Source organism: Cebus imitator, unplaced genomic scaffold (assembly GCF_001604975.1).
Source record: "Cebus imitator isolate Cc_AM_T3 unplaced genomic scaffold, Cebus_imitator-1.0 Scaffold122, whole genome shotgun sequence".
Classification (NCBI taxonomy): Eukaryota; Metazoa; Chordata; class Mammalia; order Primates; family Cebidae; genus Cebus; species Cebus imitator.
In genome coordinates, this window is record NW_016107437.1 from 3,188,596 (window position 1) to 3,216,531 (window position 27,936).

Below are 27,936 nucleotides of genomic sequence, written 5' to 3' on the forward strand. Positions count from 1 at the left end.
AAAAAAAAAAAAAAAAAAAAAAAGAAATGGTATTCCACGAGTTATACTATAATCTGTCCTTTAGGATAGAGGCAAATCACTAGGGCCAACCCACACTCAGGGGATTAGCCAGGAAGTGAGGACCAGGAAAGCAGCCACCAGGCTTTGTTTCAGGAGGCTGCATACCACAGGAATATCACTTAAGACAGCCTCCATGCCACATGCCTGGCATCTTTACCAGCCCCCGGGAGTGAGTTTTCGCAGGCTGAATGCCAGGTGACGCCGAGCAATCACTAGTTATTTTATGGACAAATTGAGTCTTATAACCGTGATTGCACTCTACTTTGGTCACAAATCATCTGAGCCAAAATTACTGCTTCCCTGTAATTGATTATGTAGGAATGATTAATTGATTGGTTGTATAGAAACTCTATGGCAGGTGCCAGGCATGGTGACTCATACCTGTAATCCCACCACTTTGGGAGGCCGAGGCAAGTGGATCATTTGGGGTCAGGAGTTCAAGACAAGCCTGGCCAACATGGTGAAACCCCATCTTTACTAAAAATATAAAAATTAGCCAGGCATGGTGGACAGTGCCCGTAATCCCAGCTACTCAAGCAGCTGAGGCAGGGAGAATGGCTTGAATCTGGGAGGCAGAGGTTCCAGTGAGCCAAGTTCTCACCATTGTACTCCAGTGTGGGCAGCAGGGCAAGACTCTGTCTAAAAGTTTAAAAAAAAAAAAAAAAAAAAGTTCAGTGGCAGAAATTTCTGCATACTGACTGACTCACTGTGGCCTGTTCTTCAGTAACGTGCTTTATTTCCCTTCTCGTCCCTTGGGTCTCTTTGCCCCATTCTATCGTACATTGTATATTTTCTCACATAGCTGTAATTTCACATCTTGAGGGTTGGTTTGAGGAACTTGCTTTCTGTGAATTTTACTCTGTCTTGGCCATTGGTTTCCGAGGTCCAGAGGTTTTTCTGGTTTTGGAGTTTTCCAACCAGGAGAATGTGGGCAAGGCTTACGTGGAAATCCCCAAGTCACCTGGGGTAAAGGTGGGGATCAAGGACCTGGGGAACAATGGCCAGACTTTCTGTGTTCTCCAGGGCTGTATCAGCCTTTCTGCTGCAGTAACTATGTGGTTTCAGGCAAGGAGCTTTACTTCTCTGAGCCTCCGTTTTCACATCTGTAAAACAGGGTGTGGCATATCAGTCAGTGTAGGCTGAGTTACACTGCAGTAGCAAACGATCCTATGATGTATGAACAGAAAACACATAGATTTCTGTCTCTTTCACGTCAGTTGTCCTTCATGGGTTGACTGGGCCACTGCTGTATGTTGTCACCATCCTCACCTGCAGACCCAGGTTGTGGCAGAGGGGCAGGGGATGTTGGCTAAGCACACACCGACTCTTAAAGCTTCCACCCAGAAATTACATGTTACATCTCTTATTTCCTTGGTAAAGCAAGTTTCACAGACACATCTAACTGCAGGTGCATGGGGAGGGCCAGTCTTCTAGGCTCCTGGAAAAAAAGAGCATAGTTACTTGTGAGTGGTCCTGATCACTTGATGTGTGGGTTAGGAGGCTTCAGACAGGTAACAGATGCAGAGCTGTGTGCACTCGGTACCTAGTAAGCACTCAGCAGATAGTAGTGCTGGTGATAGTTATGGTGGTTGCTGTGGTGATGGGAATGATACTGATGAGAGAACTAAAGCTTATCTAGGGCCTGCAGTATACAAAACCTTTGTCTTACTGAGCTGCTTGTTTAGCCCATATGTGTTGAGTTTTTCTGTTTCCTGAGTTGTAGGTACTGTGCTTTGAACTGGGGATCAAAGATAAGAGTGCCCTGGTCTGTGGCCCTAAATACACCAGAATCTCTCCTTGGCAATAGGGTTTCAGGCATTTCTTTTGGGTTTTCATTTTCAGGCCTTGGCATGGTAAGAAAATCTTATAAATAAAATAAAATAAATGCTGGAGCTGGATGAGACCTTTGGGATCATGGTTTTGTATTAGCTAGGATGATTCCAGTGGAAGAATGAAAGAACCCAGTACAAACTGGCCTCTGCAAAGCAAGGAAGTCATTATGGTAGGTACTGAAAAGTCCAGAGGTAGGTGAGCGCCTCAATGCATTTTGTGCTGCCGTAAAGGAATGCCTGAAGCTGGGTAATTTGTGAGGAAAAGGTCTATTTGGCTCATGATTCTGATGACTGGAAAGTTCAAGATTGGGTATCTGCACCTGATGAGGGTGTTTCCACTCATGGCAGAAGGCAGAGGGGAGCTGGTGCTCCCGATGTGCAGAGGTGACATTGGGGAGAGTGGAAGCAAGAGAGTGGGGAGGTGCCATGCTCTCTTTTAAACAACCAGCTCTTGCAGAAACTAATAGAGGCGGGGCATGGTGGCTCACATCTGTAATCCCAGTGCTTTAGGAGGCGGAGGCGGGTGGATCACCTGAGGTCAGGAGTTTGAAACCAGCCTGGCCAACACGGTGAACCTTGTCTCTATTAAAAATGCACACAAACATTAGCCGGGTGCCGTGGTGTGTACCTATAGTCCCAGCTACTCGGAGGCTGAGGCAGGAGAATCACTTGAACCTGAGAGGTAGAGATTGTAGTGAGCGGAGAGGGATCTGTCCCCACAACCCAAACGCCTCTCATGAGGCCCTACTTTGAACACTGGGGAATGAATTTTAACATGAGGTTTGAAGGGACATGCATGCCTACCACTGAAGCAAGTGTCAGCTTCTTGGTGACCCAGAGGCTTTGGGATATCATGGAAACCTGGTACATTTCTGCCTAATTCTGTTCTCACTATTCCCTTCCACTCCCCCAGCCTATTCCCTCTCCCCTCATGGAAACAGCAGTAGCTACAGTATTCTCAGGGTGCTGAGACTCAAGAGAAAGAGCAAGTCTCTGCCCAGGGTTGCCAGCAGAAACCCCCTGATTCTCTCTGAACCACCTTAGTTAATTGACCAGGCCTGAACCAGTCACTATGGCCAGAAGGACAAGATACGCTGATTAGCTGAAGTTATTTAGTGCTCACCCTCGGGTCACATCTCTTGGAAGGATGGTTTCCCAACAGGAAAGTGGAGGTGGGGCAGCACACAGCCATAGTCCATCCCCTTTTCCTATCCTGTCTTTTCTTCCTTTTCTTAAAAAAATAGATGATGAATTTATTTATTTTTGAGACAAGGCCTTGCTCTGTTTCCCAAGCTGGGTGCATTGTAGAGTCACTACAGCCTCACCCTCCTGGAGCGAAATTATCCTCCCACCTCCGCCTCCTGAATAGCTGTGACCACACCCAGCTAATTAAAACAAACTTTTTTGTGTGGAGATGGGACTCTACCTATGTTGCCCAGGTTGGTCTTTAACTCCTGGGCTCAAGTGATCTACCTGCCTCAGCCTCCTAAAGCGTTGGGATTACAGGCATGAACCACAATACCCAGCTGTCTTCCTTTCTGTAGGGAAGAAATTGAAGCTCAGAGTAGGGGAAGTGAGTTGGCTGCTGCAACTCAGCTTGTTAAAAGCAGAGCAGGCTGTGGGTCCAGGACTGTGCCCTTTTGCTGCTTTGACTCAGTGGCCAAAACATCTTGTCAGAGAGCCATCAGTGTCCAGAGGGTATTGGGGAAGCACTGATAAAGTGATTATAAAAGGGATGCTAACTTCCACTATGCCTGGCATTTTCACTTAGCAGAACTTTGTCATTTATTGCTTACTGACAGAAGAGATTAGAAATGAGGCTGGTTTCTCTCTGGCAGGGCTGCTCCTTGGGTTTGCTCTCTGTGAGGAACGGGGCAGGGCTCTAATTGACGGTTTTGGTGATTGGCTTCCTAAGTCATTGATGCCAGTGAGTTGGGCTGCCCAGCAGTGATGAGACTATTGTTTAGCTGATGGGAGGCACTGGTGCATGTGTTTGGGGGCATGTGTTAATGTTTACATATGAGTATTTCTGAAAGATACTTTTTTGGAATTACTGCTAGGCTTCACTATTGAATGTCACAGAGCAAGTTGTCCAGGAAGCAGGTTCTAGTGTATGACCTCTTGGTGTCTGAAGACAGTACTCCCAGAATTTCCTCTTACTTTCTGCTGCCGATGCCCTAATCCCTTAACCTTGCAGAAAGGAATGATCTGGAAACTGCACCAGCGCACGAAACCTTAGGAGCAGTCCTTAGCTGGCCTAAGGGCTAATCAGATTGACCTTGGTCTCAGTTCCAGGGGTTCAGAAATAAAACTGGATCAGTAGGGTACTGGCTTAGAGAATCTGAGAGTGAGGAAGGCCACTTACCGGCCCAAACTGTTTTCATCTACCCCCCACCACTCACCCCATCCACCCATCTGTCATTACCCCTACCCACCCCTCATCCCTCCACCTATCTAACCACCCATCATCCATCTACCCAGCCAGCTACCCACCCGTTGTCCATCCGCCCACCCATCACCCCTCCATCCACCCATCATCCCTCCACCCACCCCTCATCCCTCCACCCACCCCTCATCTCTCCACCCACCCATCATCCCTCCACCCACCCATCATCCCTCCACCCACCCATCATCCCTCCACCCACCCATCATCCCTCCACCCACCCCTCATCCCTCCACCCACCCATCATCCATCTACCCACCCACCCCTCGTCCACCTACCCACCATTCATCTACCCACCCATCATTCATCCATGCACTCATGACCCATCCACCTATCCACCCAGCTGCCCACCATCCATTCATCCACCCATCATCCATCTGCCGCCCAGCCACCCACCATCCATTCATCCATCTATCCACCCAGCCGCCCACCATCCATTCATCCACCCATCATCCATCTTTCCTCCCACCCGTCATCTATCCTCCCAATCTCCCCCACCCCCATCATCTGTCTACCCACCCCACCCAGCTATCTGGCATTTCTGAGAGCTCACAGAGTAGTAGATATGGTTCTGCAAATTAATTTAGAAAATGATTTGTACCTGTAGTCATCATGTTCATCATGAGGAATATGTCTTCAAGTAGCTCCCAAAGCCCAGCCATTTGAAGTGACCATCCCTGCCAATGAATAACAACCAGGTCCGACATCAAGGGAGGCAGCAGCCCTACCTGACCCCTGCCTCTCGTTCATTCAGAAGGTATTTGCTGAGCACCTCCCCTGTGTGAGGCCCTGTGATATATGACACCCAACTCAGTATTTTCATGACTCTACCAGCAGGGAAGTAGTATTTCCCTGCTTCCTGACTGAGAAAAGCAAAGCTCAGATGTCAGGTACTTTCATTAAGATCAGTCATGGCATGAGCCTCACTCCGTGTGACTCCACCACCATGGTCTTGTGAGTTGGATTACAACCTAGTGCGTGGACTCTGGAACTCACACTGCCTGCTTCCGGTCCTCATTGTGCCACTTAGAGCCCTGTGCCCTTGAGCAAGTTAAGTCAACTCTACTTCCCCACTAGTAGGTATTATGATACCTACTCCTTAGGAGGATGATGTATAAAAAATGCATAACACCGGGCCTGGCGCTGGTCATTGGGTTACCTGACGTTAGCTGCTGCCATTTTAGTTTCTTAGGGCTGCAGTAACCAAATACTGTAAACGTGCTAGCTTAAAACAACACACATTTATTTGCTCACAATTCTGGAGGCCAGAATCTGTAATCAGGGTGCCCGCAGTGGCAAGGCTGTGCTCCCCTGGAGGCTCTAGGGGAAGATCCTTCCCAGTCTCGTCTAACCTCTGGTGGCCCCAGGGGTTCCTTGGTTTATGGCCATGTCGCATGCACTTCTGCCTCTGTCTTCACTTGGCCTTCGCCTGCTTCTCCCTGGTGCCTCTCAGTATCTCTCTTACAAGGATACCTGTCATGTGATTTAGAGCCCATCTGGATAATCCAGAATGTTGTCTCAAGAGTCTGAGGTTAATTACCTCTGCAAAGATCCCTTTTTCTACATTTACAACTCACATTTATAGGTCCTGAGGCTTAGGATATGGACATCTTTTTGGAGGTTGCCATTCAACCTACTACAGCTGCTATTATTAAAAAATTTTTTTTAGAAGATACAAGTAATACATGAATACATTCTCATGTCTAAAGTGTGAACCTTTAGACATTAAGTTAAGCATCTCTTTGGCTATTACCTTCACCTCCATTCCCATCCCCCGAGGTCACCATTGTGATGAGTTTGGAGTTTTATCCTTCCAGACCTTTCTGTCAGGGTGGAAAGATACATGCTGTCTTTACATACGTGTATTATTGTCCTGTTGTCAAGCACTGGGATAGGTCTTGAGTATTCTGAGATAAGACACAGCATTATAAGAAGATCATTTTGAAAAGCATCATTAAACACTTCATTATATACATTACAATTTGGTGACCACTGAATTAACAGTTAATAGCATAGCTGATGAGTAAGTTTTTTTGTTTTTTGTTTTTTTTTTTTTTTGAGACGGAGTATTGCCCTGTTGTCCAGCCTGGAGTGCAGTGGCACATCTTGGTTCACTGCAGCCTCCACCTCCCAGGTTAAAAGGATTCTCCTGCCTCAGCCTCCCAAGTAGCTGGGAATACAGGCACACACCACCACACCTGACAAATTTTTGTATATTTACTAGAGATGGAGTTTTACCATGTTGACCAGGCTGGTCTTGAACTCCTGACCTCAGGTGATCTACCCACCTCAGCCTCTCAAGTGCTAGGATGCCAGACATGAGCCAGCGTGCCTGGCCTGATGAGTAAATTTCTTAGTATAATTTAAAAAAATAGATATGCCAACTTTCTTTTTTTTTTTTTTTTTTTCTAGTTTGTAAATGTTACTGAAGGTTTTTTTTTTTGTTTGTTTTTTGTTTTTTTGAGACGGAGTGTGACTCTTTTGCCCACACTGGAGTGCAATGGTGCAATCTTGGCTTACTGCTTGCTACCTCTGCCTCCTGGGCTCAAGTGATTGTCCTGCCTCAGCCTCCAGAGTAGCTGGGAGCATAGGCGCCTGCCACCATGGCCAGGAATTTTTGTATTTTTAGTAGAGACGGGGTTTCACCATGTTGACCAGGCTGGTCTCGATCTCCTGACCTGCCTTGGCCTCCCACAGTGCTAGGATTACAGGCATGAGCCACAACAGGTGGCCTTATGAGTAACTTTTTTATACCATTAAAAAAATAGATATGACAACTTTGGTTTTCTTCCTGTCAAGTACTGTATCTTATTCATTCTTTCTGTTTTTTTGTACCCATTAGCCATTTCCCCTCCCACCTCCTCCCTGCACTACCCTTCCTAGTCTCCAGTAACTGCCCTTTTACTCTGTCTCTGTGAGTTCAGTTGTTTTCTTTTTTCAGCTCCCACAAATAAGTGAGAACATGAGATGTTTGTCTTTCTGTGCCTGTTGTATTTTGTTTAACATAGTGGCCTCCAGTTCCATCCATGCTGTTGCAAATGACAGGCGCTCTTTTATTTATTAATGCCTGACTAGTACTCCATTGTGAATATGTACCACATTTTCTATACCCATTCATCTGTTGGTGAGCATTTAGGTTGCTTCCAAATCTTGACTGTTGTGAATATTGCTGCAGTAAACATGGGAATGTGGATCTTTCTTCGATAAACTGATTTTCTTTGTTTTCGGTATATACCCAGCAGTGGGATTGCTGGATCATTTGGTAGCTCTATTTTTAGTGTTTTGAGAAACCTCCAAACGGTTCTCTATAGTGGTTGTACAAATTTACATTCCCGTCAGTGGTGTACGAGGGTTCCTTTTTCTCCACATTCTCGCCAGCATTTGTTATTGCCTGTGTTTTGGATTAGAACCATTTTAACTGTGGTGAGACGCTACCTCATTGTAGTTTTCATTTGCATTTCTGTGATCAGTGATGTTGAACATCTTTTCATATACCTGTTTGCCATTTGTGTGCCTTCTGTTGAGAAATGTCTTTTCAGATCTTTTGCCTAGTTTTTAATTGGATTATTAGTTTTTTGTTTTTGTTTTTGTTTTTTTTGAGATGGAGTCTCACTCTGTCACTGGCTGGCGTGCAGTATTGTGATCTTAGCTCACTGCAGCCTCCACCTCCTGCGTTCAGTCGATCCTCCTGCCTCAGCCTTCCCAATAGCTGGGACTACAGGCATGCACCACCACACCCAGCTAATTTTTTGTATTTTTAGTAGAGGTGAGGTTTCACCATGTTGCTCAGGATGATCTTGATCTCTTGACCTCGTGATCCGCCCGCCTCGGCCTCCCAAAGTGCTGGGATTACAGGCGTGAGCCACTGTGCTAGGACCATTATTAGATTTTTTTCCTTGCCAGATGCGTAGTCTGCAAATATTTTCACCCATTCTATGGGTTGTTTCTTCACTTTGCTGATTGTTTCATTTGCTCTGCAAAAGCTTTGAACTTGACATGATCCCATTTGTTGGTTTTTGCTTTGGTTGCCTGTTGGGATTACTTTCTTAGAAAGTGTGCGTGATCCACAGTCTTCTGGGGCAGTAGGAAGTAAACTGATGATCGCCATGCAATGTAGGTGGTGCTATAATGGACATACATAAAAAATGCTGTGGAGGCCGGGCATGGTGGCTCACACCTGTAATCCCAGCACTTTGGGAAGCTGAGGCATGTGGATCACCTCAGGTCAGGATTTCAAGATCAGCCTGACCAACATGGTGAAACCCCATCTCTATTAAAGATACAAAAGTAGCTGGGCGTGGTGGTGCATGTCTATAGTCCCAGCTACCTGGGAGGCTGTGGCAGGAGGATAGCTTGAACCTGGGAGGTGGAGGTTGCAATGAGCCCAAGATTGCACCACTGCACCCCAGCTTGGGTAACAAAAGTAAAACTCCATCTCAAAAAGGAAAAAAAATAAGTTCTGTGGGGACGCAGGGGAGAAGGGGTTATCCGTTCTAAAGTCTTTGCTTATTGGTGGACACCTGAGCTTTGTAGGCTTTGCAAGAATAAACCTTGACAGATCCACGTCTGGGGACTTGCAGAAGGAAGGAACCCAGATGGAATGTTGCCAGCAGCAGGAAGTGAATCGTGAGACAAGTCATTCTTGGAGGATCTTGATTGTCTTCCTCAAAGATTTGAAGTTTTTCTCAAGGAGTGGTGGCGTTCACACTGTGTCCCTCAGGGCTCTAGGGCTCTGAGAAGAGGACACCAGGCCAAGGCAGGGCAGAAGTGAAGGAAGGAGGAGGCCAGCACTCAGGGCTCTCACTGCCGCCTGTGCCCCAGCAGCCTCTCTTCTCTGCCACGTGACATTTGCAGGAACTGGGTTAATGAGTGGCTTGAAGGGACTGTAGATACCTCCCACCCAGTGTCCATCAGCTGTCCCTAAACTTTCCCAAATAAACATGCAAATGAAGGAGAAGTTTGTGTGGTCTAGGCCATTTAGATGTATCCACCATTCACAATAATAGGTATAGAGTGACAGAAAGACCTGATGAGATGCCACTGGCTTTCTTTTTCAAGTAACTTTGTAGGATTTTCCCACGTAAAGGATACAGAAGGAATTTATTGTTGGGAAACGGGCAGCAAGATGCACCACGTTCTCCGGGACCAATGGGATGTGTGGCCTCCTGGACTGAGACGTCACCAGCTCCTGCACAGCAGCGGGGATGAGAACTGAGGGACATATGATGTCTGCTAGGAGCAGAAGATGTCTGCAAACCAAGCTTAATATGTATGGCCTTGTCCTCAGGCAGGGGTGGCCTTAGCTGGCCAGATGTCTCTATCACTGCAGAGTTCTGTTCGTGGAACAGCTGCACAAGGAGATTCCAGGGCACCAAAAAAATCTTCCTCCCTCACCCCCAGGCTCTCTGAGCCAGTAACTCCTGATCCAGGTATGTTTCTGAACTCCTGGAACCAAGACCAAGGTCATGCTCATCAGCCCTTAAGCCAGCTAAGGACTCTTCCTGGGGCCTCGTTTGCCAGTGCTGCTTACAGATAATCACAGCCAAGGTCACACTTGCAGAGAACACTGGTGGTTCAGGTACTAATCTTAGTACTTTATGCAAATTATCTCACTGAGTCCTTAGAACAAACCACTGAGGGAGATGGAATTACCATATTCATTCCACGGAGGCGGAAGCAGAATTGCAGAGAGGTGGAGCCACTTGCCCAGCTCACAGAGCTAGGAAGAGGCAGTTGACAAGGTGAACCCGGCGGCTGCTTCTCCCTCAACGCTCTTCACTGCTCTGCCCGCCTGCTCTCAGTCCAGCAGCCATCAGATAACTGTCCCAGAGAGCAAGTGTGACACTATTGCCAATACCAGAGTTCTTGGTAAGAGGCCTTCCAAGAGAAAGGGTCTGCTTTTGAAAAACATAAATAAATAAACCTTGAGACTGCAGGGAATGGAAAGCTCATGGATGCATTTTCAGCGTGAGATGAATCTTCCCAAACAGGCGGCAGTGCCTGTGGCTGCTTAGTGTTGATAAGAAAAGAGTTGAAGGGTGAAAAATGAAAGAAAAACAAGCGGCCTTTTCCACATGAGAGGAAAGAGCAAATATGAGAGAGCCACACCCAAGTCGGGTGCGGTGGCTCACGCCAGTAATCCCACCACTTTGGCAGCCTAAGGTGGGTGGATCACTTGAAGCCAGGAGTTTGAGACCAGCCTGGCCAACATGGTGAAACCCTGTCTCTACTAAAAATACAAAAATTAGCCAGGCATCATGGTATATGCTTGTAATCCCAGCTACTTGGGAGGCCAAGGCAAGAGAATCGCTTGAACCCAAGAGGCAGAGGCTGCAGTGAGCCGAGATCATGCCACTAGACTCCAGCCTGGGCGACAGAACTAAGCTCTGTGTCTTAAAAATAAAAAAATTAAAAAAGATTTCCAGTACTGATCTATAGAAACTGAGTTAGCAGTTCCATCCCTGCTGCCCCAGCACTGATTGGGCGGGAAGCGGAACTGCGGCAGTTCTCTTGTTCCTCATTGTACAAACAAATGGGCCTAGAAGAGGCCAAGAGAGAAAGCTGCAGCTTGGTCCGGTGCTTCCCAGGGCTGCAGCACCAGTCTGCTTGGAATAGCTGTCGAGCCTTGGGCGAGGGATGAGGAGAAATGTTGGTGTCTCAGAAGTGGAGAATGGGTTCCGATCCAAGCTGAGCTAAGGGTACAATGGCTCAGGGTCAGAGCTGGCTACATCCCCCTTGTCATTTGTCATTTTCACATGCAGGGATGTGAAAGGGAGGGGCTGAGGGTGGGAGGGGGAGAAAGTCCATTTTATTGAGTGCTTATTGTTGTGGAGCTGGCAGGATGCTATGCATTTTACAAATAGGACATTGCAGGCATTGTGGTGGGTGAGTTACTGGCCCACCTTTACAGATGAGGAAAATGAGGCTCGAGATTTTACTGTTAGGTGTTGAGGCCTGAGTCTACTTGACCTTAAGCCATCTGACCTTAAGACCCTCTGTCTTTTCTGGGAGACCTTGGTAGCCAGAATTAATCGGTGAAGAGCTTCATGAGGCCATTCTCCCCACTCCTACCTCCGTGCTTGAAAGCAGCCTCCAGGATGTGACATTCTTTCTCATGACTGGTGGAAATTTAAGGAAGAACCCTGGAGGAAACATTCCAGGGTTGTTTTGCTTTTATCTGCAAATAAGCAGGAAACACAGAGCCTCTTCATCCACAGATTTAATCATTGTGCTTATAATGTTGAAAATACAGTCCATGCGTGTAGTTAGCAGCAAATGGCCCCATCGTACACAGGCTCCGATTGCTAGAGCGTCTTTAGTTCCCTTGGTAAGACACCACCTTTTGCAACTGCCAAGCTTTTGGGCTTTGTTCTTTCAGAGGAGATGAGCCCAGATTCTTTTTCTGCACCCATGTTTCTTCTGGGAGAGACAGCAGGTGTTGTAGAAGGAGCACAGCTTGGGATTCAGCCAAAGTTGACTTTGAATTCTTTCTGTGTCTGTGGGCAGGTCAGTTAGCCTCTCCGAGCCTCTGTAGAATATGGGAAACAGGTTGCTTAAAGAATTACATGAATGGGTGCAAATAAATGCCTAACTCCTTAATGTCTTAGCATTGCTTCTCCATCCAGAGCTAGGGGCATTGTTTTATTCTGAAGCCCCTGCTATTTTTTTGAAGCTATGGAGCTCAAAGATTTGTTTCTCCCTACGTAGACAAATGAGATTTCCCTGAAATTACAAATAATTTTTTTGTGTCTTTCCAGTTATCAGTTAGGAATTGGCAAACATTTTCTATAGCCCAGATAGCAGATGACTCTGTAGGTCATGCTGTCTCTATCGTGGTTCCTCCACTTTGCCAATGTAGCCTGAAAGTAGTTATAGATAATGTACAACCAGCTGATGAGTGTGACTGTGTTCACATAAAACTTTATTTAATGCACAACCAGTGATGAATGCAACTGTGTTCCTATAAAACTTTATGTAATACACAACCAACTGACGAGTGCAACTGTGTTCCCATAAAACTTTATTTAATGCACAACCAGCTGATGAGTGCAACTGTGTGCCCATAAAACTTTATTTAGTGCACAACCAGCTTATGAGTACGACTGTGTTCCCATAAAACTTTAATGCACAACCATCTGATGAGTGCAGCTGTGTTCCCATAAAACTTTATTTACAAAAACAGGCTGGATTTGGCCCATGAGCCATCGTTCACTGACACCTGATGTAGAGTATGGGGAGGTACTGGGTTTAGGTGCTGGAGATGCAAAAATGAATAAGAGTCCTTGCCCTGGAGGGTTCTCCTAGTAACACACTTGAACATAGTACTGGTAAGGGATTTCTGTTTGCAAGCAGACATTTAAAGTAGCAGGAAAGGCAGGTACCTTTGTTCCTACAATCTGGTGTCACTATCAGATCAAGCCAGGTATATCTAAATCTGCTCCTGCCTGCAATGAGCTCTGCAGACTTGCTGCTTAAACATCCTTATTATCTCTCAGTGCTGTAACATGCTGCTCGGTGGTCCCAGGCCAATTTTTACATCATGGTTTTCCTTGGGATTGTAGTGTATCTTAGGAAATCCTACATCCACTCCCATTTTACTGTAATACTAGTGAGAGCAAGTTCAGATTCTAAGTTTTGCACAGGTGCCTTTCCTTGGCATCATCTGGTTGATCTATGCCTCAGTTTCTCTGGGTATTCAACAGAAGTTAAGGATGGATGGAACTGATACGGTTTGGGTGTGTCCCCACCCAAATCGCATCTTGAATTGTAGCTCCCATAATTCCCACATGTTGTGGGAGGGACCTGGTGGGAGGTGGTAGAATTATGGGGGCAGTTTCCCCATCCTATTCTCATGGTAGTGATTAAGTCTCATGAGATACAATGGTTTTATCAGGGGTTTCCCATTTCTCTTGGCTCTCATTCTTCTGCCTGCCACCTTGTAACTTGTGACTTGCTCTTTCTTGCCTTCTGTCATGATTGTGAGGTCTCCCCAGCCACGTGGAGCTGTGAGTCAATTAAACCTCTTTCCTTTTTAATTACCTTTATTAGCAGTTTGAGAACAGGCTAATATAAGAACACTTGTTTAGCATTTTCTAAAATTAAAAATTACTTTTGTGTAATCCTTTAAGAAGAACTCTTCCTTAGAAACTCAACGGGGGAGTGGGTCAAAAGTAAAGCCCACCCTCATAGGAGAACGCAGGAAGAGCTATGGCCACTGAGCCTTGAAACAGCTCCTAGAATAGCTCTCGGGGCTTCTTCTCTCCCTGGTACCTGCAGAGAGTCTGACTGCTGAGTGGAACGTAGGCAGATTTGTGGAATAAATATGTGAATAGCTAGTGTGCATTTGTGGAATGAAGCAGTCAGTCCCTCACTCCGGGTGAGGGCTGCCAAACACCCAGACTACCTTGCCCTCAGCGGAGTTTCCACAGAGCTCAGAATGTTTCCCTGCCAAGTGCCAGGCAGGGGTGGTTCTCGCAGGATTCTGTTAGAGCTTCCCAGCAACCTCAGCAGGCAGCTTCTGTTGTCCCCATTTTCCAGGAGGGAAGTAAGGCCCAGAGAAGTGGAGTGGCTTGTTCTCAGCCACACTGCTGAGTCAGAGCTCAGGCCCAGCTGACCCAAGTCTTGTTCAGCCTTTAAAAAAAAAAAAAATTGCTTATTTAGAAGGAGGAAATAAATCGCAACAGATTGTCTTTATTTATTATTTAGAGATGGGGTCTCATTCTGTCACACGGGCTGGGGTGCAGTGGCACAATCACATTTCACTGCAGCCTCCGCCTCCTGGGATTGGGCAGTCCTTCCACTTCAGCCTCATGAGTAGTTGCGACTTCGGGTGCATGCCACCAAGCCCAGCTACTTTTTAAATGTTGTGTAGAGATGGGGTCTCCCTATGTTGCCCAGGTGGTAAGGATGGCTCAGAGTCCTGGGCTCCAGTGATACTACTGCCTTAGCCTCCTGAGTTACTGAGATGATAGGCACGAGCCACCCTGCCCAGCCTCACAAATTATCATGATTAAAGAGCTGATATATACCACAAATACTACAGAATCCAGACAAACATCGTAGTTTTATTAATTAACCCTCAGACACAATTCGCTGATCCCTTTTCTCCTACCGTTTTAAGCTGCATACTCTGATAGCCTGTTTAGAAGACAGTGCTGTTAATTCATTTTCTGTACAGAGAATAGAAAAGTAATGCAGTCATTCTTCCAGCATGGTGGAACAAAAATTTTGCAGCATTTTACTTGAAATTTTAAAAGCAGTTATATGAAGGAATTTTACAGTGGCCACCTGTATACCTATCACATAGAGTCTACCATGAACATTTTGCTGTGTTTTATCATCTGTCTATTTATCATCCATCCATCTATGTGCACATCCATCCAGCATTCATCCACTCATTCATCTGTCCATCATTTTATCTTTTTTGGGATGCATTTCATAGTCAATTGCAGATAGCAGTACGTGTTTCTTCCGAAATACTTCCGTATGCACATAGAGCTTGACCATCACCCCAGAATGTCCTTTCATGCCATTTCCTGGTGTTTCGCACTCCACTCTCTGTGAGGCATTCACTATTTTGAATTTCTTTTCACCATAGACATGACAGGTTTTTTCTTTAGGTTTAAAATTGTGTGGCTATGTTGATATTTTTTGAAAGATTAACAACTCACGTGCCCGGCAAAAGTTTATTAGATATAAAATTTTACACATAGAAATAAATCCTCCTCTCTCCTCTGACACATGCTCCTCAGTGCCTTCTCGCAAAGGCATTCATGGCTGGCAGGTTCTTCTGTGTCTTTGTAGAAATGGTACACGCACATAGACATGTGTCTCCCTACTCACTACTTCTTCATGAGGATAGTAGCTCACCTGACACATTGTTTTGTGTCTTTCTCTTGTGGTTTGACATTATATCTTAGAGATCTTCTCCTTCTTAGAGGAGATCCCTGCTGTTCTTTTCACAGTTGCACGGCCTAGCTGTGACTGTGCTGCATTTTAGATAATCATTTCATTCCTTGTTTCCAGGCTTTTATTACCCTAAGTGGTGGTGCAGTAAATGTCTTTGTCTCCTTGTCTCTGCACTTATGATGTCCCTCACTCTTTAATTCTTGGAAAGAAAGTAGATGACCATTCTTAGTAAATTAGGAAGTTCAATAATTTCCTATGACTTTTGCCTCCCACCCCTTCCCTACTCCACCCTTTGATTCATCCATCTGTCCCTTTTCACATCTGCCTATATATCCATCCAGTGGGAACATTCACTGAGCTATCTTTACCAACTTGGACTCTGAGAATATTGCCCTCAAATTCCTTATTATTTTTTGGGAAAAGCAGACATATGAAAAACTAATTCACAGAAGTGTGATAGTCTGTGTTCGTGTGAGATTTCAGGACTATCCAGAGGATAAAATGAAAACCCTTTAAAGCTCTTATTTGCCAATGTTTTACTCTTAGCAAGGAGTCCTTGACCTCAGCTGTTTTTAAAAACCACAGAGGACAACAGCAACAACAACAACAACAAAACCCACAGAAATATGATGCCTCTAGTTGTATGTTTGTAAAGCCAAGGATAAAACTAACAGAGAACCCTGAAAATGCTTCAGAACTGGGCTGCCTTTGTCCCGAAGGCATGGATAGCCCAGGCCGACTTAATGATCTGAACGTGAGGCCTGAGCCTGTCGCTTGGCCTGACCAACCAAGCTGAGAGATAGAACCATGCCATTTCACATTTTATTCCTTATTAAAAGATGAGATGACGAAGCAAGAGTATTGGTGGGATGGAAAATGGTTGTCATTTTTTGACAGTAAAAAGGGAGAGCTAACTGCATGAGTCCAGGCTATTTGAAAACAGACGAGTGAGACAGTGAAGGGAGTCTGGAAAACATGAATTATGGCTGCCATTTCATGATTGGAACAAAGATTGGCTGCCTCTGTAGCGTCTTCCTTTTTGCTTTTCTTTGGAGCAGTGAATCTGAGAACCTGGTAATTAGAAGAAAGAAAATACGATTCTCTTTGTTTCTTTTTTTATCTAACTTATCCTTCCCATGCATTGAGATTCTGAATTTGCTACAAAGCAGTCTAAAAATCTCTTGGCATTTCAAGGTGGAAACATAGCATATCTTATGATTCATTGATTCATTCATTGATTGCTTCCTTCCTTCATTCATTCATTGTGTTAATTCACTGCCTACAAGTGCTGGGTTCTTGGCCAGGCTGCAGTGTGTTAAGGTAAACAGGTGGGTGTGGTGAGCACATAGAACTCTCTGACTTCACAAGGAGGGTTCCAATCCATAGATAACCAGTTTGGAGTCATTACAAGCACAGGAACATGAACAGTAGAGGGTTGCTGTGGAGACACTGTTTAGTTCTGGTGGTATGGAAAGGTGCCTCCTAGGAATTCATATTTTGGCTGAGTCTTAGGTGAGAAGAGCTAACCTTACTGAGAGGCTGAGGAAGAGGAGAAGGGAGCAGTAGCTTACAATAATACTTGCTTCAGAGATTGTTTGGGGACTAAATGTGAGATCATCAAGTCCTTGACACATAGTAATTGTTCAACACATGCTGCCCTTCTTCCTTTACCTTTGCTGATTCTTTCTAATAGGGTGATGAGAGGCTGGTAGGCAAGGAAGAAACCAAGGTTTGCAGAAACCAAGTGACTTCTGAAATCATCAGAGGAAGCCCAGGATTAGAACACAAAACATTCGCATTTCCATCTGTTCCTGAGAGATTATGTACTTGGCTCAGAATCTGGAAGCTGACCTGTGTACCTAGAGATGGAAGAGGACTTGGAACTTCCCAGGGGCAAAGCCTCCTAAGTCATCCTGCAGCAGCAGTGACAGCAAAATAAAATCAGAAAACTCCCAAGCTTTAAGGAGGCTCAAGGCTTTAGACCCATTTGTAGATCTCTATGTCTGCTCTTGAGCAGTTGAGTCCTTTCAGAGTTTCTTCACCCATCAGAGGTCTGTTTATCAGCTAAACCTCTTGAGTATGAATTTGGGTTACTTCATCTTTTGGGTATCCCAGAGGCAAGATGCAAATAATAGAGACTTTGTAGCAGGAGGCAGTATAGCTTAGCGGTTAGAAGTGCAGACTCTGGAGCCAGACCACCTGCATTTGAACTCTACCTGTGCTGCTAGGTGAGTGACCTTCGGCAAGTTACTTTTATGGATTATATATCGCTGTGTGTGAAACCAGCCCAAAACCTAATGGCTTAAAAAAAATGGCTATTTTTTAAAATCTCTCATGATTCTGTGGGCTGGCTGGGCTCAGCTGGGTGGTTCTTCTGCATCATGTGGTGTCAACCAGGGCTTGACTGAGCTGGATATCCGAGATGGCGGTCTCATTTGTCTGGCAGTTGGTGCTGACTGTTCACTGGGACCTCAGATGCGATGATTGATCGGAATACCTCATGTGGCTTCTCCACTATGAGCACCTGAAGTCACTGAGGCTGAGTGAGAGGCTGCTGAGTAGACTAAGAGATGTGGGTTTTGGGCTCCTGACATCTTTACTTCTTCTGTGTTTATTCACACTGATCTATCTTTTCCTTGCCCGTGAAATAGGGGCACATGTCTACCCACTCACTGGGGAAGAGCTTTGTGGAGTAGGAAGCCTTTGATGATATTGGGTGATGGTGTCATACTTGCACACCCCTCTGGACTAGAAGTGAGGGAGGCTGCAATGAAAGGAGGGTTCACTGTCCATCTTTGCCACCCCGTTGCTTGGACCCTTATTCTGCCAATGGGAGGACGTATAATTTTTTCCCTATGGCTTTGGCAGATTGGCTGCTTTTCTTTTTTTCTCCCTCTTCTGTCTTTCTTTTTTATTTAAATAAACATTTATTTAGCACAGAGTGAATACTTTTCATTTTTTTTTTTTTTGACAGAACCTCTAGTATCTTCCCAGGTTTGAGGACTTGTCAGTCAAGGTGGCAGGGAGGGCCTGTGTCAGAGTTTCATGCGGCACTGGGGTCAGAATTTCATGATGAGGGAGAGAGCTATTGTCACTGGCCTGTCCCTGCTCCCCACCTCCCCCCCAAAACCCAGAAAATCCTGAGTCAGGGGAGATGATGGGAACTTCTTTGCTGATATAGCCCAGAAGTTGATTCCCCGTTGGTCTTATCTGCCATTTTACATCCTTGTGTGTATGCACTAAGGGTGTTTGCTCCTGCATGATTCAGGAATGCTGGCTGCTGTTGCTCTAGTAACGGGCTCTGCCTTTCCCTGCACCTGAAGACTGCCATATGAGTCGCCGGACCACAGGCAGATGGTGAGCTGCCTTCTCTGCAGGGTCAGGAAGAGGCGAATGGAGATAGCCATGTATGCTCCTGGCTGGTTTGTGCCCTATAGCGAGGGTAAACTAAAGAGAAGTCTGCATCCCAGGGATGGGCTCTGCAAGATTCCCCAGACTTCAGGAGGTCACAGGGGGTGCTTGTGACCAGTATCAGTAGAAAGTTGATTTTTCTTACAAAATAATCTCTGCTCCACACTCTCTTTATTGGCAGAATATAAAATAGAATCGGCTTTCTGAAGGTCTGCTGTCAAATCTACCTAATATCTGGCTCCAGTCTTGAAAGACAGCAAGAAAAAAGAAAATTTGATGTTGAGTAAGCTCGGCCTTTAGTTATTATCATGCATTTGCTGCAGTGCCTGGCCTTGTTATCAAGTTATATTCCACAGAGGTTAGAAAGTTCCCAAATGCTTTTTCCAAGCAGCCTCTCTGGTACTCGCGTAGATGCACAAAATCTCCTGGTTTACTGATCCCAATAATGCCACATAATTAGAAGAAAAGCCTCTAAGTCAGAAGGATTGAACAACTCCTGGGTACTCATATCCACCGTTCAAAATGCTGCCTGAAAATCAGCATCCCTGAGGGGAAACTTACCTATCCAAAAAATACCGTGTTCCAGAATTAATGATTTTTGAAGAAGCCCTTTGCTCGCTGTAATTGTAGAGTAATGCCTGTCCTTAAAAAACCTGCCTTATCTCTCACCTTGGTCCTTTTGGTTGCCTTCTGCTTGTGCTTTGTGGGGTAGATACAGCCAGAGGTTCATGTGAATGAGGTTCCTGGGTGCAAACTCTGTTCGCTTCCTGTTGGAAATGAGGCTGCATTTAAAGGTGGTGGTGATGGTACGTAGCAGTGGAGCTGATGGCCTGTTAGTCCCCCTCTGGCCTACTCACTTGATTCCCACAGCATGCCCAGAAGAGACTTTCCCCAGCCCCAGTGCTGAGGGCGAAACCCAGAGAAGAGGAGTGCCCAAGAGCTGCTGCACAGTGTCTGCCAGAGAAGATGCTGGCATCCTGGCTATTTCTACTGGTCTTCACATGGATGTACAAAGGGGAGAATTGGTGTTGTCTAGAAGGTGACATGGCCTCAGAACCCTTTCTCTGCCCTTTTCCATCCATGATGCATAACTGTTTGGAAGGCGCCAGCTCTGCCATCTTGCCTCTGGATTTGAGTGCAATGTATGGAGTTGGATGATGTGGAAAGTATATTTGATTACTTAATAATGTGATAGGCACTAAATTGATAAATAATTTGTAACTGTTATGGTTATGCAGTTAATATATCTTCATTGTAGAAAGTACAGAAAAGTTCAAAATGCTAATTCTCTTTTTAATTTTAATTTTTTCTTTTTGAGACAGGGTCTTGCTCTGTCACCCAGGTTAGGGTGCAGTGGTGTGATCATAGGTCACTGCAGCCTTAAGTTCCGGGATTCAAGTGATGCTCCCACCTCAGCCTCCAGAGTAGGTGGGACTACAGGCTTGTGCCACCATGCCTAGCTAATGTTTTTCCATTATTTTTAGGAGAGACAAGGTCTTGCTATGTTGCCCAGTCTGGTCTTGAACTCCCGGGCTCAAGCAATCTGCCCACCGCAGCCTCCCAAAGTGCTGAAATTACATACATGAGCCACTTCACTCAGCCTCCACTGCTTATTTAACGAGAGCTTTCTAATGTGTCCTAACCTTCAAGTTTCTTCATTTCTTCTTGAAGAACCCTTCCAGACTACTTTAATCTTACTTTCTTTTTCACCTTTTAGCTAACTTTTCCTGTTTGCTGAGGGTTTATAGCAGACAAGTCTTTGAAGTTGGACAGATCCATTTCCTAGATGTGTGACCTTGGGCAAGTTATACCCCCTCCCCGAGCCTCAGTTTCCCCATCTGTAAAGTGGGGAGAATAATACCTGCCCTCAGGTGCACTGTGAAGCTTGATGAGGATTGTGGGTGGTGGGAAGCCCTGAGAGGTAAAAGGTGTGAAGTCTTTTTTCCCTTCACTGCCCCTCACCCTTCTCTGTTCTACTTCTCTTAGTCCTCATCCTCCTTCTTAAAATTCTAGCCAGCTCAGTTTCTAGCAGATCAAAAAAAGAAGCTCATTCCCTGGGTATGAGAAAAATACCAACATTTTTTGAACATCTACCACTACTGGGCATTTTGCTGTCCACTTTACATAATAATTGCAATCCTTGAGACAGCTGTGAGAATCAGTTTCCTATCTCATGGGGAGCTGAGGGTGGGTAGCCTACTGGGGGTCACATGTACCTCTGAATGCGTGCTTGCCCTCACCCCCGCCTCCACGGTGTGTGGTCAGGACTCCTAAGCAGTACTGGTGGTGGGTTTATCATGCCGCATGTTTGAGTTTCTCTCCCATAATCACTGTCTCATGTGGCCCTTCTGAATCAGAAGAAGCCATATTCTGCTACCTAAAATTGCTCATGCATTATGAGGGGAAAGGATGCAGCCATGGTGTGGGGGTGGACTTTGGTCTTTTGTGTTTACCTACTGGGTGTGCCTGTGTGCGGGATGTTCATCATGGTGACAGTGGGTATTTTTTTCCATCGCACATTTGATAACTTGCGTCTCAGATCCTAATTGGGCCATTATCCAAAATTACATGCTCTTACATGCCTTTGATGATCTCAGTAGGATTAACAGTCCCTTCTTCGTAAAGATAATTGAGATCTCTCATGGTGGCATATTTGTATTACTGCAACATCTGTAGCTATCTCTTACTGCTTTCCAGTCACTGCTTTTTCACTTCCTTCTGAACAGGAAGTGTTTAGGGATCACGGGAGGCAGGATTCTTCTGTGGTTATGCAAACCTTGGTAACCATTATGCATTTTTTCTCCCTTCTCCTCATGGTAGGTGCCTGGAGATTTGAGCCAAACATCCGAAGACCAGAGTTTGTCGGATTTTGAAATGTAAGTCCACAGCCTGTACTCACAAGGGGTCCTTTAGAAACGACTGTGTTGTTGGCTTCTGTTGCAGAAGACCTCGAGGGGAAACAGAAATCACTGTTGAGAACTACACAGGGTTGACGTGGTTCTTGTAGAGGTGGGAAGTGGTTTTCCTGCAGCCTCAGTGTGGCCCTCAGACATATTTAATCTCTCTCTTGGGTTTTAAAAAACATTTTGTTTTGCCGACATTTCAAAGTTGGAAGATACCACATAAAAATTCAAATTTCCTTTATTTTCTTTAAAAATCAGATGCTCGTGCCTGTAAGGCCACAGTCCACAGGAACCGAATAAAAGCTGTCCCCTTCGCACAGGCCATGTGCTGTCCAGGGTACCACAGTCCCCACTCTTGGCAGTTGCTGGGAAGCGACCAACTTCACTCATTTTATTGTCTGTGTGGCCCCTGGGTTATTGGAAACAATAGTCGTCAGTGCCTTGGTTGGATTTTTTATTGTATTAGATTCTATGTGGTGCCTCTGCTGAGTACCCCTAGGGAGAGGTTAGTTGGCCAGCAGCCTTTTTTTTTTTGAGATGGACTCTCACTCTGTCTCCCAGGCTGGAGTGCAGTGGCTAGATCTTGGCTCACGGCAACCTCTGCCTACGGATTCAGGTGGTTCTTCTGCCTCAGCTTCCCAAGTAGCTGGGATTATAGGTACACACCACCACGCCTGGCTAATCTTTGTATTTTTACTAGAGATGGGGTTTTATCATTTTGACCAGGCTGGTCTTGAACTCCTGACCTCAGGTGATCCGCTCACCTCTGCCTTCCAAAATGCCAGGATTACAGGCGTGAGCCACCATACCCAGCCAGTTTTTGTTCAGGATTTCTTGGGTTTTGGATAAATAGATCCTACTTAAGCTGGAAAATAAAATGGGATAAGTTTTCTCCTCTCTCATTCCCCTCTGGCATATGTAGGGTTCAGCCCCCCTGGGAAGAAAAGCTCAGGAGAAGCCCCTTCTAGAGCAGGCAGGGCTGGGCCTTGGAAAGAGCATTTCTTCAGAGCCAGGCTGCCTATGTTGAAATCTCAGGCATCAGTCCAGCCATTTATCCTCACTGGGCCTCACTTTCCTCATTTGCGAGGTGAAGGTCCTGATGCAAACCTTACAGGGTGTGTGGTGGCAATGAAAGTGAGACTATGGAAGATATAAGGCCATCCCAGGGCCACTGAGTGTTGGGGCAGCTGCTGGGTTTGGGGCTGGAGGTTGGGGCTGGAGGTGGCTGTTAGGCTGGTAGGGTGGAGAGGCTGAGGTGGGTGAGAAGTGAAGGATGAAAATCAAAGGTGAATATGCCTGCCATGGGCTTGTGGGTAGGGGGAGCACAGTGTGAAGAGGATCCTGGAACGGCAGCCCGGCGGAGGGCAGCCATGGGAAGAAACTGGGAAGATAGGAGAGAGCCACAGAGGGGAGCCTCAGACACAAGGCTGGAAGCACTCATTTTTATAGCCAGAATTCACCCAGGTCCTGTGGCAGGCCGGTGTCCAGGCAGGTTCCCGATAGAGAGGATGAATTAGCCATGGTCCCTGCCTGAACCAGGCCACATTGTCTCACCCCAGAGATTTGGAACCTCCCCCAACCAGTTTCCTCATCTACACTAAAGCCAGAGGCAGCAATGGCGCCATTCCCCTCTCAGCATGGAGACCAACGTCCTTCATGGAAGTTATGAAGAAGTCCCTCACTCACGTCTGGCTCATCCCCAGCTTTTCCCGTTCGTCTCCCTGTACCAGCCACCCTGGCAGCTCCACTCATCAAACCCACATGGTCTTCTCCCTTTAGGGTTATTATTTTATCCACTTAACCCTCATGCACACAGGATCACCTCTGTGCTGGGCACTGTTCTCACTCACGTAGTCCTCACAACAACCTTCAAAGACGGATGTCACCTCACAGGTGATGAAATGGAACCAGGATGCAAACCCAGGCAGTCCCGGTCTAGACTCAGTGCTCTTCACAGATGCTCATTCCCCTGCCTGAAGCACCTTTCTCAGCCGCACCCTCCCTTCCCCAACTTGGGTAACTCCAAATATCCCTTAAAGCCTGGCCCAAACATTGCTGCTTCAAAGAAGCTTTCTCTGGTGTCCCAGACCAAAGCAGGCCCTGGAAGTCACTCTCCGTAGATCCGGTGTTCCTTGATGGTACTTACAATAGTAGTAAACAATTTCTCTGTAACAACTATAGGCATATATGCACCTGACAACAAAGCTTCAGAACATATGATCTAAAAAATCAACAGAAATGAAAGGAAAAACAAACAGTTGTACAATAAGAGGTGACTTCGGTACCCCACTTTTAATAATGGATAGAATAACTAGACAGAAGGTCAGTAAGGGGACAGAAGATTTGAACAACATGAGAAACCAATGAGATATAACAGACGTACATAGAACACTCCACCAAATAACAGCAGAATGCACATTCTTCTCAAGTGCACATAACTTTCCAGGAAAGACATATGTTAGGCCACAAAACCAGTCTCAATAAGTTTTTAAAAATTGAAATCATACTAAGTGTCTTCCTTGACCACAATAGAGTTTAAAAAAATACGTGTACGTGTGTGTGTGTGTGTGTGTGTGTGTGTGTGTGTGTGTGTGTGTGTGTGTATCTATCTATCTATCTATATATATATATATTTTTTTTTTTTTGAGATGGAGTCTCACTCTGTCATCCAGGCTGGAGTGCAGTGGTGTGATCTGGGCTCACTGCAACCTCTGCCTCCTGGGTTCAGGTGATTCCTCTGCCTCAGCCTCCCAAGTAGCTGGAACTATAGGCGCGTGCCACCATGCCCAGCTAATTTTTTTATTTTTTGTAGAGACAGGATTTCACCATGTTCACCAGGCAACTCCTGACTTTAGATGATCCCCCTGCCTCAGCCTCCCAAAGTGCTGTGATTATAGGTGTGAACCACTGCACCCAGCCCACAACAGAGTAAATTTTATGGAGGTTTGTCTCTCTCTCTCATGTTGAAACTGAATGCTTCATGAAGAAAGGGGCCATGTCTGCTTTTACTGCTCTATCTCTAGTACCCAGGGTAATAGCTTCTCAGTAAGTGCTTGTATAATGAGTGAGTGAGTGAGTGAAGGAACAAAATGATGAACAAGTGAATTAACACCTCGGAAGGAGATGGTTATGTAAACAATCTATTTTGATTCAGTGTGGTCACTGCACTGAAAGAGAGAACCATATAATCCAGGCTGGGGATAACCTTGCTCTAACCCTGGGAGGTTGTCCAGTCCTCTCCAATCCAGGAAAGTTAATAAAAACCAGAGTGCTAGTTATATTTCTGCCTCGTAGCCTGGCACAGAAATGAAAGGGGAATGTTATAGGCACTAATACAATTTCAGGGACCTTTCCAGGAGGAAAGTGATTAGATACACAAACCAGTTTTGGTGGCTCAGAATTGCAATGTACAAATTGCATTGAGCCCTGGGGAAGTGATCAGTGGGGTTTAATTTACCCCTCAAAGGAGGTCAGCACCTCAGGTCAGAGATTAGAAGAAATGCTGCTGCAGGAGAGAACCATTACCGGAAGGGTTATTTTCATTGTGAAAATGAAATGGTCTTTACTCTAGAGGTTGTGAGAACATTGAATCGTGGAATCTTCCATCACTGGTGTCTCAAATAGTGTTCTGAGCCTGGAAGGCTGGGGAGTTTTTATGAGCTGCTCTTTAGAGAGAAGGAGAACTCAGGAGAAAGCATTTAGCCCTGGAACAGCTCTAATTAGAGGTGAAGGCTGGGACCTTCCAGCTCTTCCAGAACGGTACAGTACCATTTTTATAATGACTGCAATTGATCTTGAAGTTTCAGGGACAGTCAGCTTATTATCTCTGTGTAATTTGGATCCAGCCAGGTGCAAATTTGATAGTGGCATGTGTGTATATACCTAGTGACTTACCAGTTAAGTTTAAAGTCATCGCATAAGGCAAAAGAGTGACATAACCAAAATACCTCTTACACGTGCATCAAATAGCCCATGTGAGGAATAAATTATTTTAGTATAGGTAGAAGCATGGAGCCATGTATGGTAGGTACTCAGTAAATTATTTTGCATTTGAACTTAAACCTTGCTGTATTAGACCCATGTACATGGCATTTTTGGAAAAGTTGAAAGAGAGGTATTTGTACCCATCAGCCTGGTGTTCTAACTTGTCATTTTCTCTTGTGCTTCCCTTCTCCTATTCTAAACTAAGCTGTTACCCCCTTTGCCATGAGTGTTGGTCTCCTGAGCTCCCTAGTGGAATCTGCTCTTAAGATGGGCTCAGAGTGTAAAGTCAGCTCAGGGAGGAGGCAGCATGTGTGTGGGGCGCCCCAGAAACGCTGGGTATTGCTGTGCGTGACCTCCTGTGATAGCTTCCTTGGGGCTTCCAGTTATTATCCTCAGATGTGGAGACTGAGGTTCAGATACATTATAGGCCAGATCACTCCCTGAGAACTTTCTTATTCCGGAGAACAGATTGCATATATATGAGAGAGGGAGAGCTTTAGTGATAGGACTTGAACTTGTCCTTTAGCTTGCTCTCAGTTGTGATGTAGGTTGTCATAAATTGCTTGTGCTTAATACCTCTTAGAGGAGAAAATTGTCTCCTTTCCTCTTTTTTTTTGTTTTAAATGAGTTAAAATGCCCAATATTGGTCTCTCTCTTTTGGTCAGATCAAACCGGGCGCTGATCAACGTCTGGATCCCCTCAGTGTTTCTCCGGGGCAAAGCAGCGAATGCATTCCACGTGTATCAGGTGAGTGGCTTGGTTTTCAGGTGGACCTTAGAGCTGGATGGAAAGACGCCCATTTGTCTTGCTGTGGTGCTTTGCCTCTTGGTGGTGAGGCACTGTGATTAGGATGTGACAGCCCTCTAAACACCCACATCTTAACTACCCAGAGGCCTTGCAGAAGAAGTCTGTGGCTTTCAGTTGAGCGGGAGGATATGGTGGGCCTCTTCATGCCAGCTAGGCCTCTTAGTGTGGCTGCTGTGGAATCCCAGTTCAGACTGCTTGAGCAGAGACGGAGATGGGTTGGCTTGCATTGTATCTGAAAAGTCCAGGGGTAGGTCAGACCTCAAGCACAGCTGCACCTGCCATCAGGAACCTGCCGCCGTCTCCTGTGTCTGCTGCGTGGTGACCCTCTCAGGCTAGCTGTCTGTGGGTTGACAGGATGACACCAGCAGCGCCAGGTTCTCAGCCTGTCTGGATCGGTGAGTCTCAGTGGTCTGTCTTGGATCTCGAGCCTCTTCCTACACCTTGGGGTTGGGTGATGGACTCTGTGACTGGCCTGATTCAGCTCATATAACCACTGCTGGGCCCGGGGTGGGGGTTTACCTCACCTGACCACATGTCTGAGAGCGAAGAAAGGAGATTACCCAAATCAGAGCCAGAGAATTCTTTCCAAAAGAAGGGACAGCGGAGACTTGACAAGCAGAACCTGTAGACACCGCCTCTGCTTCCTTAGGGTAGTGATGGCCACACCTAGGTGGGCATTCACTGTCTGGGGTGGCGAGACATGTGTCTGGAAGAGGTGATTTTGCCCAATCAAGGGGATGCCAGTTCTCCATCTTCTCTCTGATTTTCTGAAGCTTCTTTTAGCCCTGCCCACGCCCTGTCTGCATGTCTGTCTGTCTTCTCCTCGCTCTTACCATAGACTCTGATTTCTAGGCTTTTATGCGCCCTTGTTCTGGGACTGCTTTGTTCTCAGTGCTGAGCCCCAGCTGCTTCCTGCTTCTTCTGTCCTCTTGTGCTAAAATAATTGTCATTACATTTTGTTTTATTCCCCATGAGCTCTTTGCAAATCCTTGGATTTTGTTGCCATCTTTCTTAGTGAGAAATTGACTTATCGAAGACATCTTCTTGGCTGATAAGATATTTTTCCCCAAAGAGCAGAGTGGTGAAGAAAGGACACTGAACTTGAAAATGGAACCCCTGGTTTAAATCCTATGACCTTAGATGCATCTTAGTTCCTTCAGCTGTAAAATGGAAACAGTAATCTATCTTGTAAAACTGTTGTGAGGTTAGAAATATCTGGCATGCAGTAGACACTCTGTATTCATTTCTCACCTGCTTGGTCTCCAGTCTAAGCAGAATATGCTCATCTTACTGGAATTAGCAGGGACAGATGAGCTAGACTTTGGCACGAGAAGGCTGTTTTTGTTTACATGTTCAGCTGGGCAACAGTCAGAGGAGAATCTTGTGTGTTCATGTTGTTCTCAGCTTCGGTATAAAAAGAGAATTTGATATTACGGATTTTCAAAAATCCTCTTCTCTTTGTCCTTTTATCCCCCCAGAACCTAATTCTTTATTTGAGTGTCCTTCAGGTTCTGCTTTGTGGTCAGGAGAGCACTGGAAGATGTAGCCTGGAGGGTGAAAAACATGAAGCAGATAGCTTTGTCTTAGA

General features: G+C 45.7%; 1 protein-coding gene across 4 annotated transcripts in view; it reads left to right on the forward strand.

Moving 5' to 3' along the window:
• The window catches only part of SNX29 (sorting nexin 29), a 589,908-nt gene that overhangs the window by 402,467 nt on the left and 159,505 nt on the right, over positions 1-27,936 (forward strand). For all 4 annotated transcript variants that reach the window (XM_017540017.2, XM_037742524.1, XM_017540015.2 and 1 more), the window contains 2 exons: positions 21,475-21,530; positions 26,207-26,288. In XM_017540017.2, the coding sequence (XP_017395506.1) occupies positions 21,475-21,530; positions 26,207-26,288 (138 nt within the window). The remainder of the gene's footprint in view (positions 1-21,474; positions 21,531-26,206; positions 26,289-27,936) is intronic.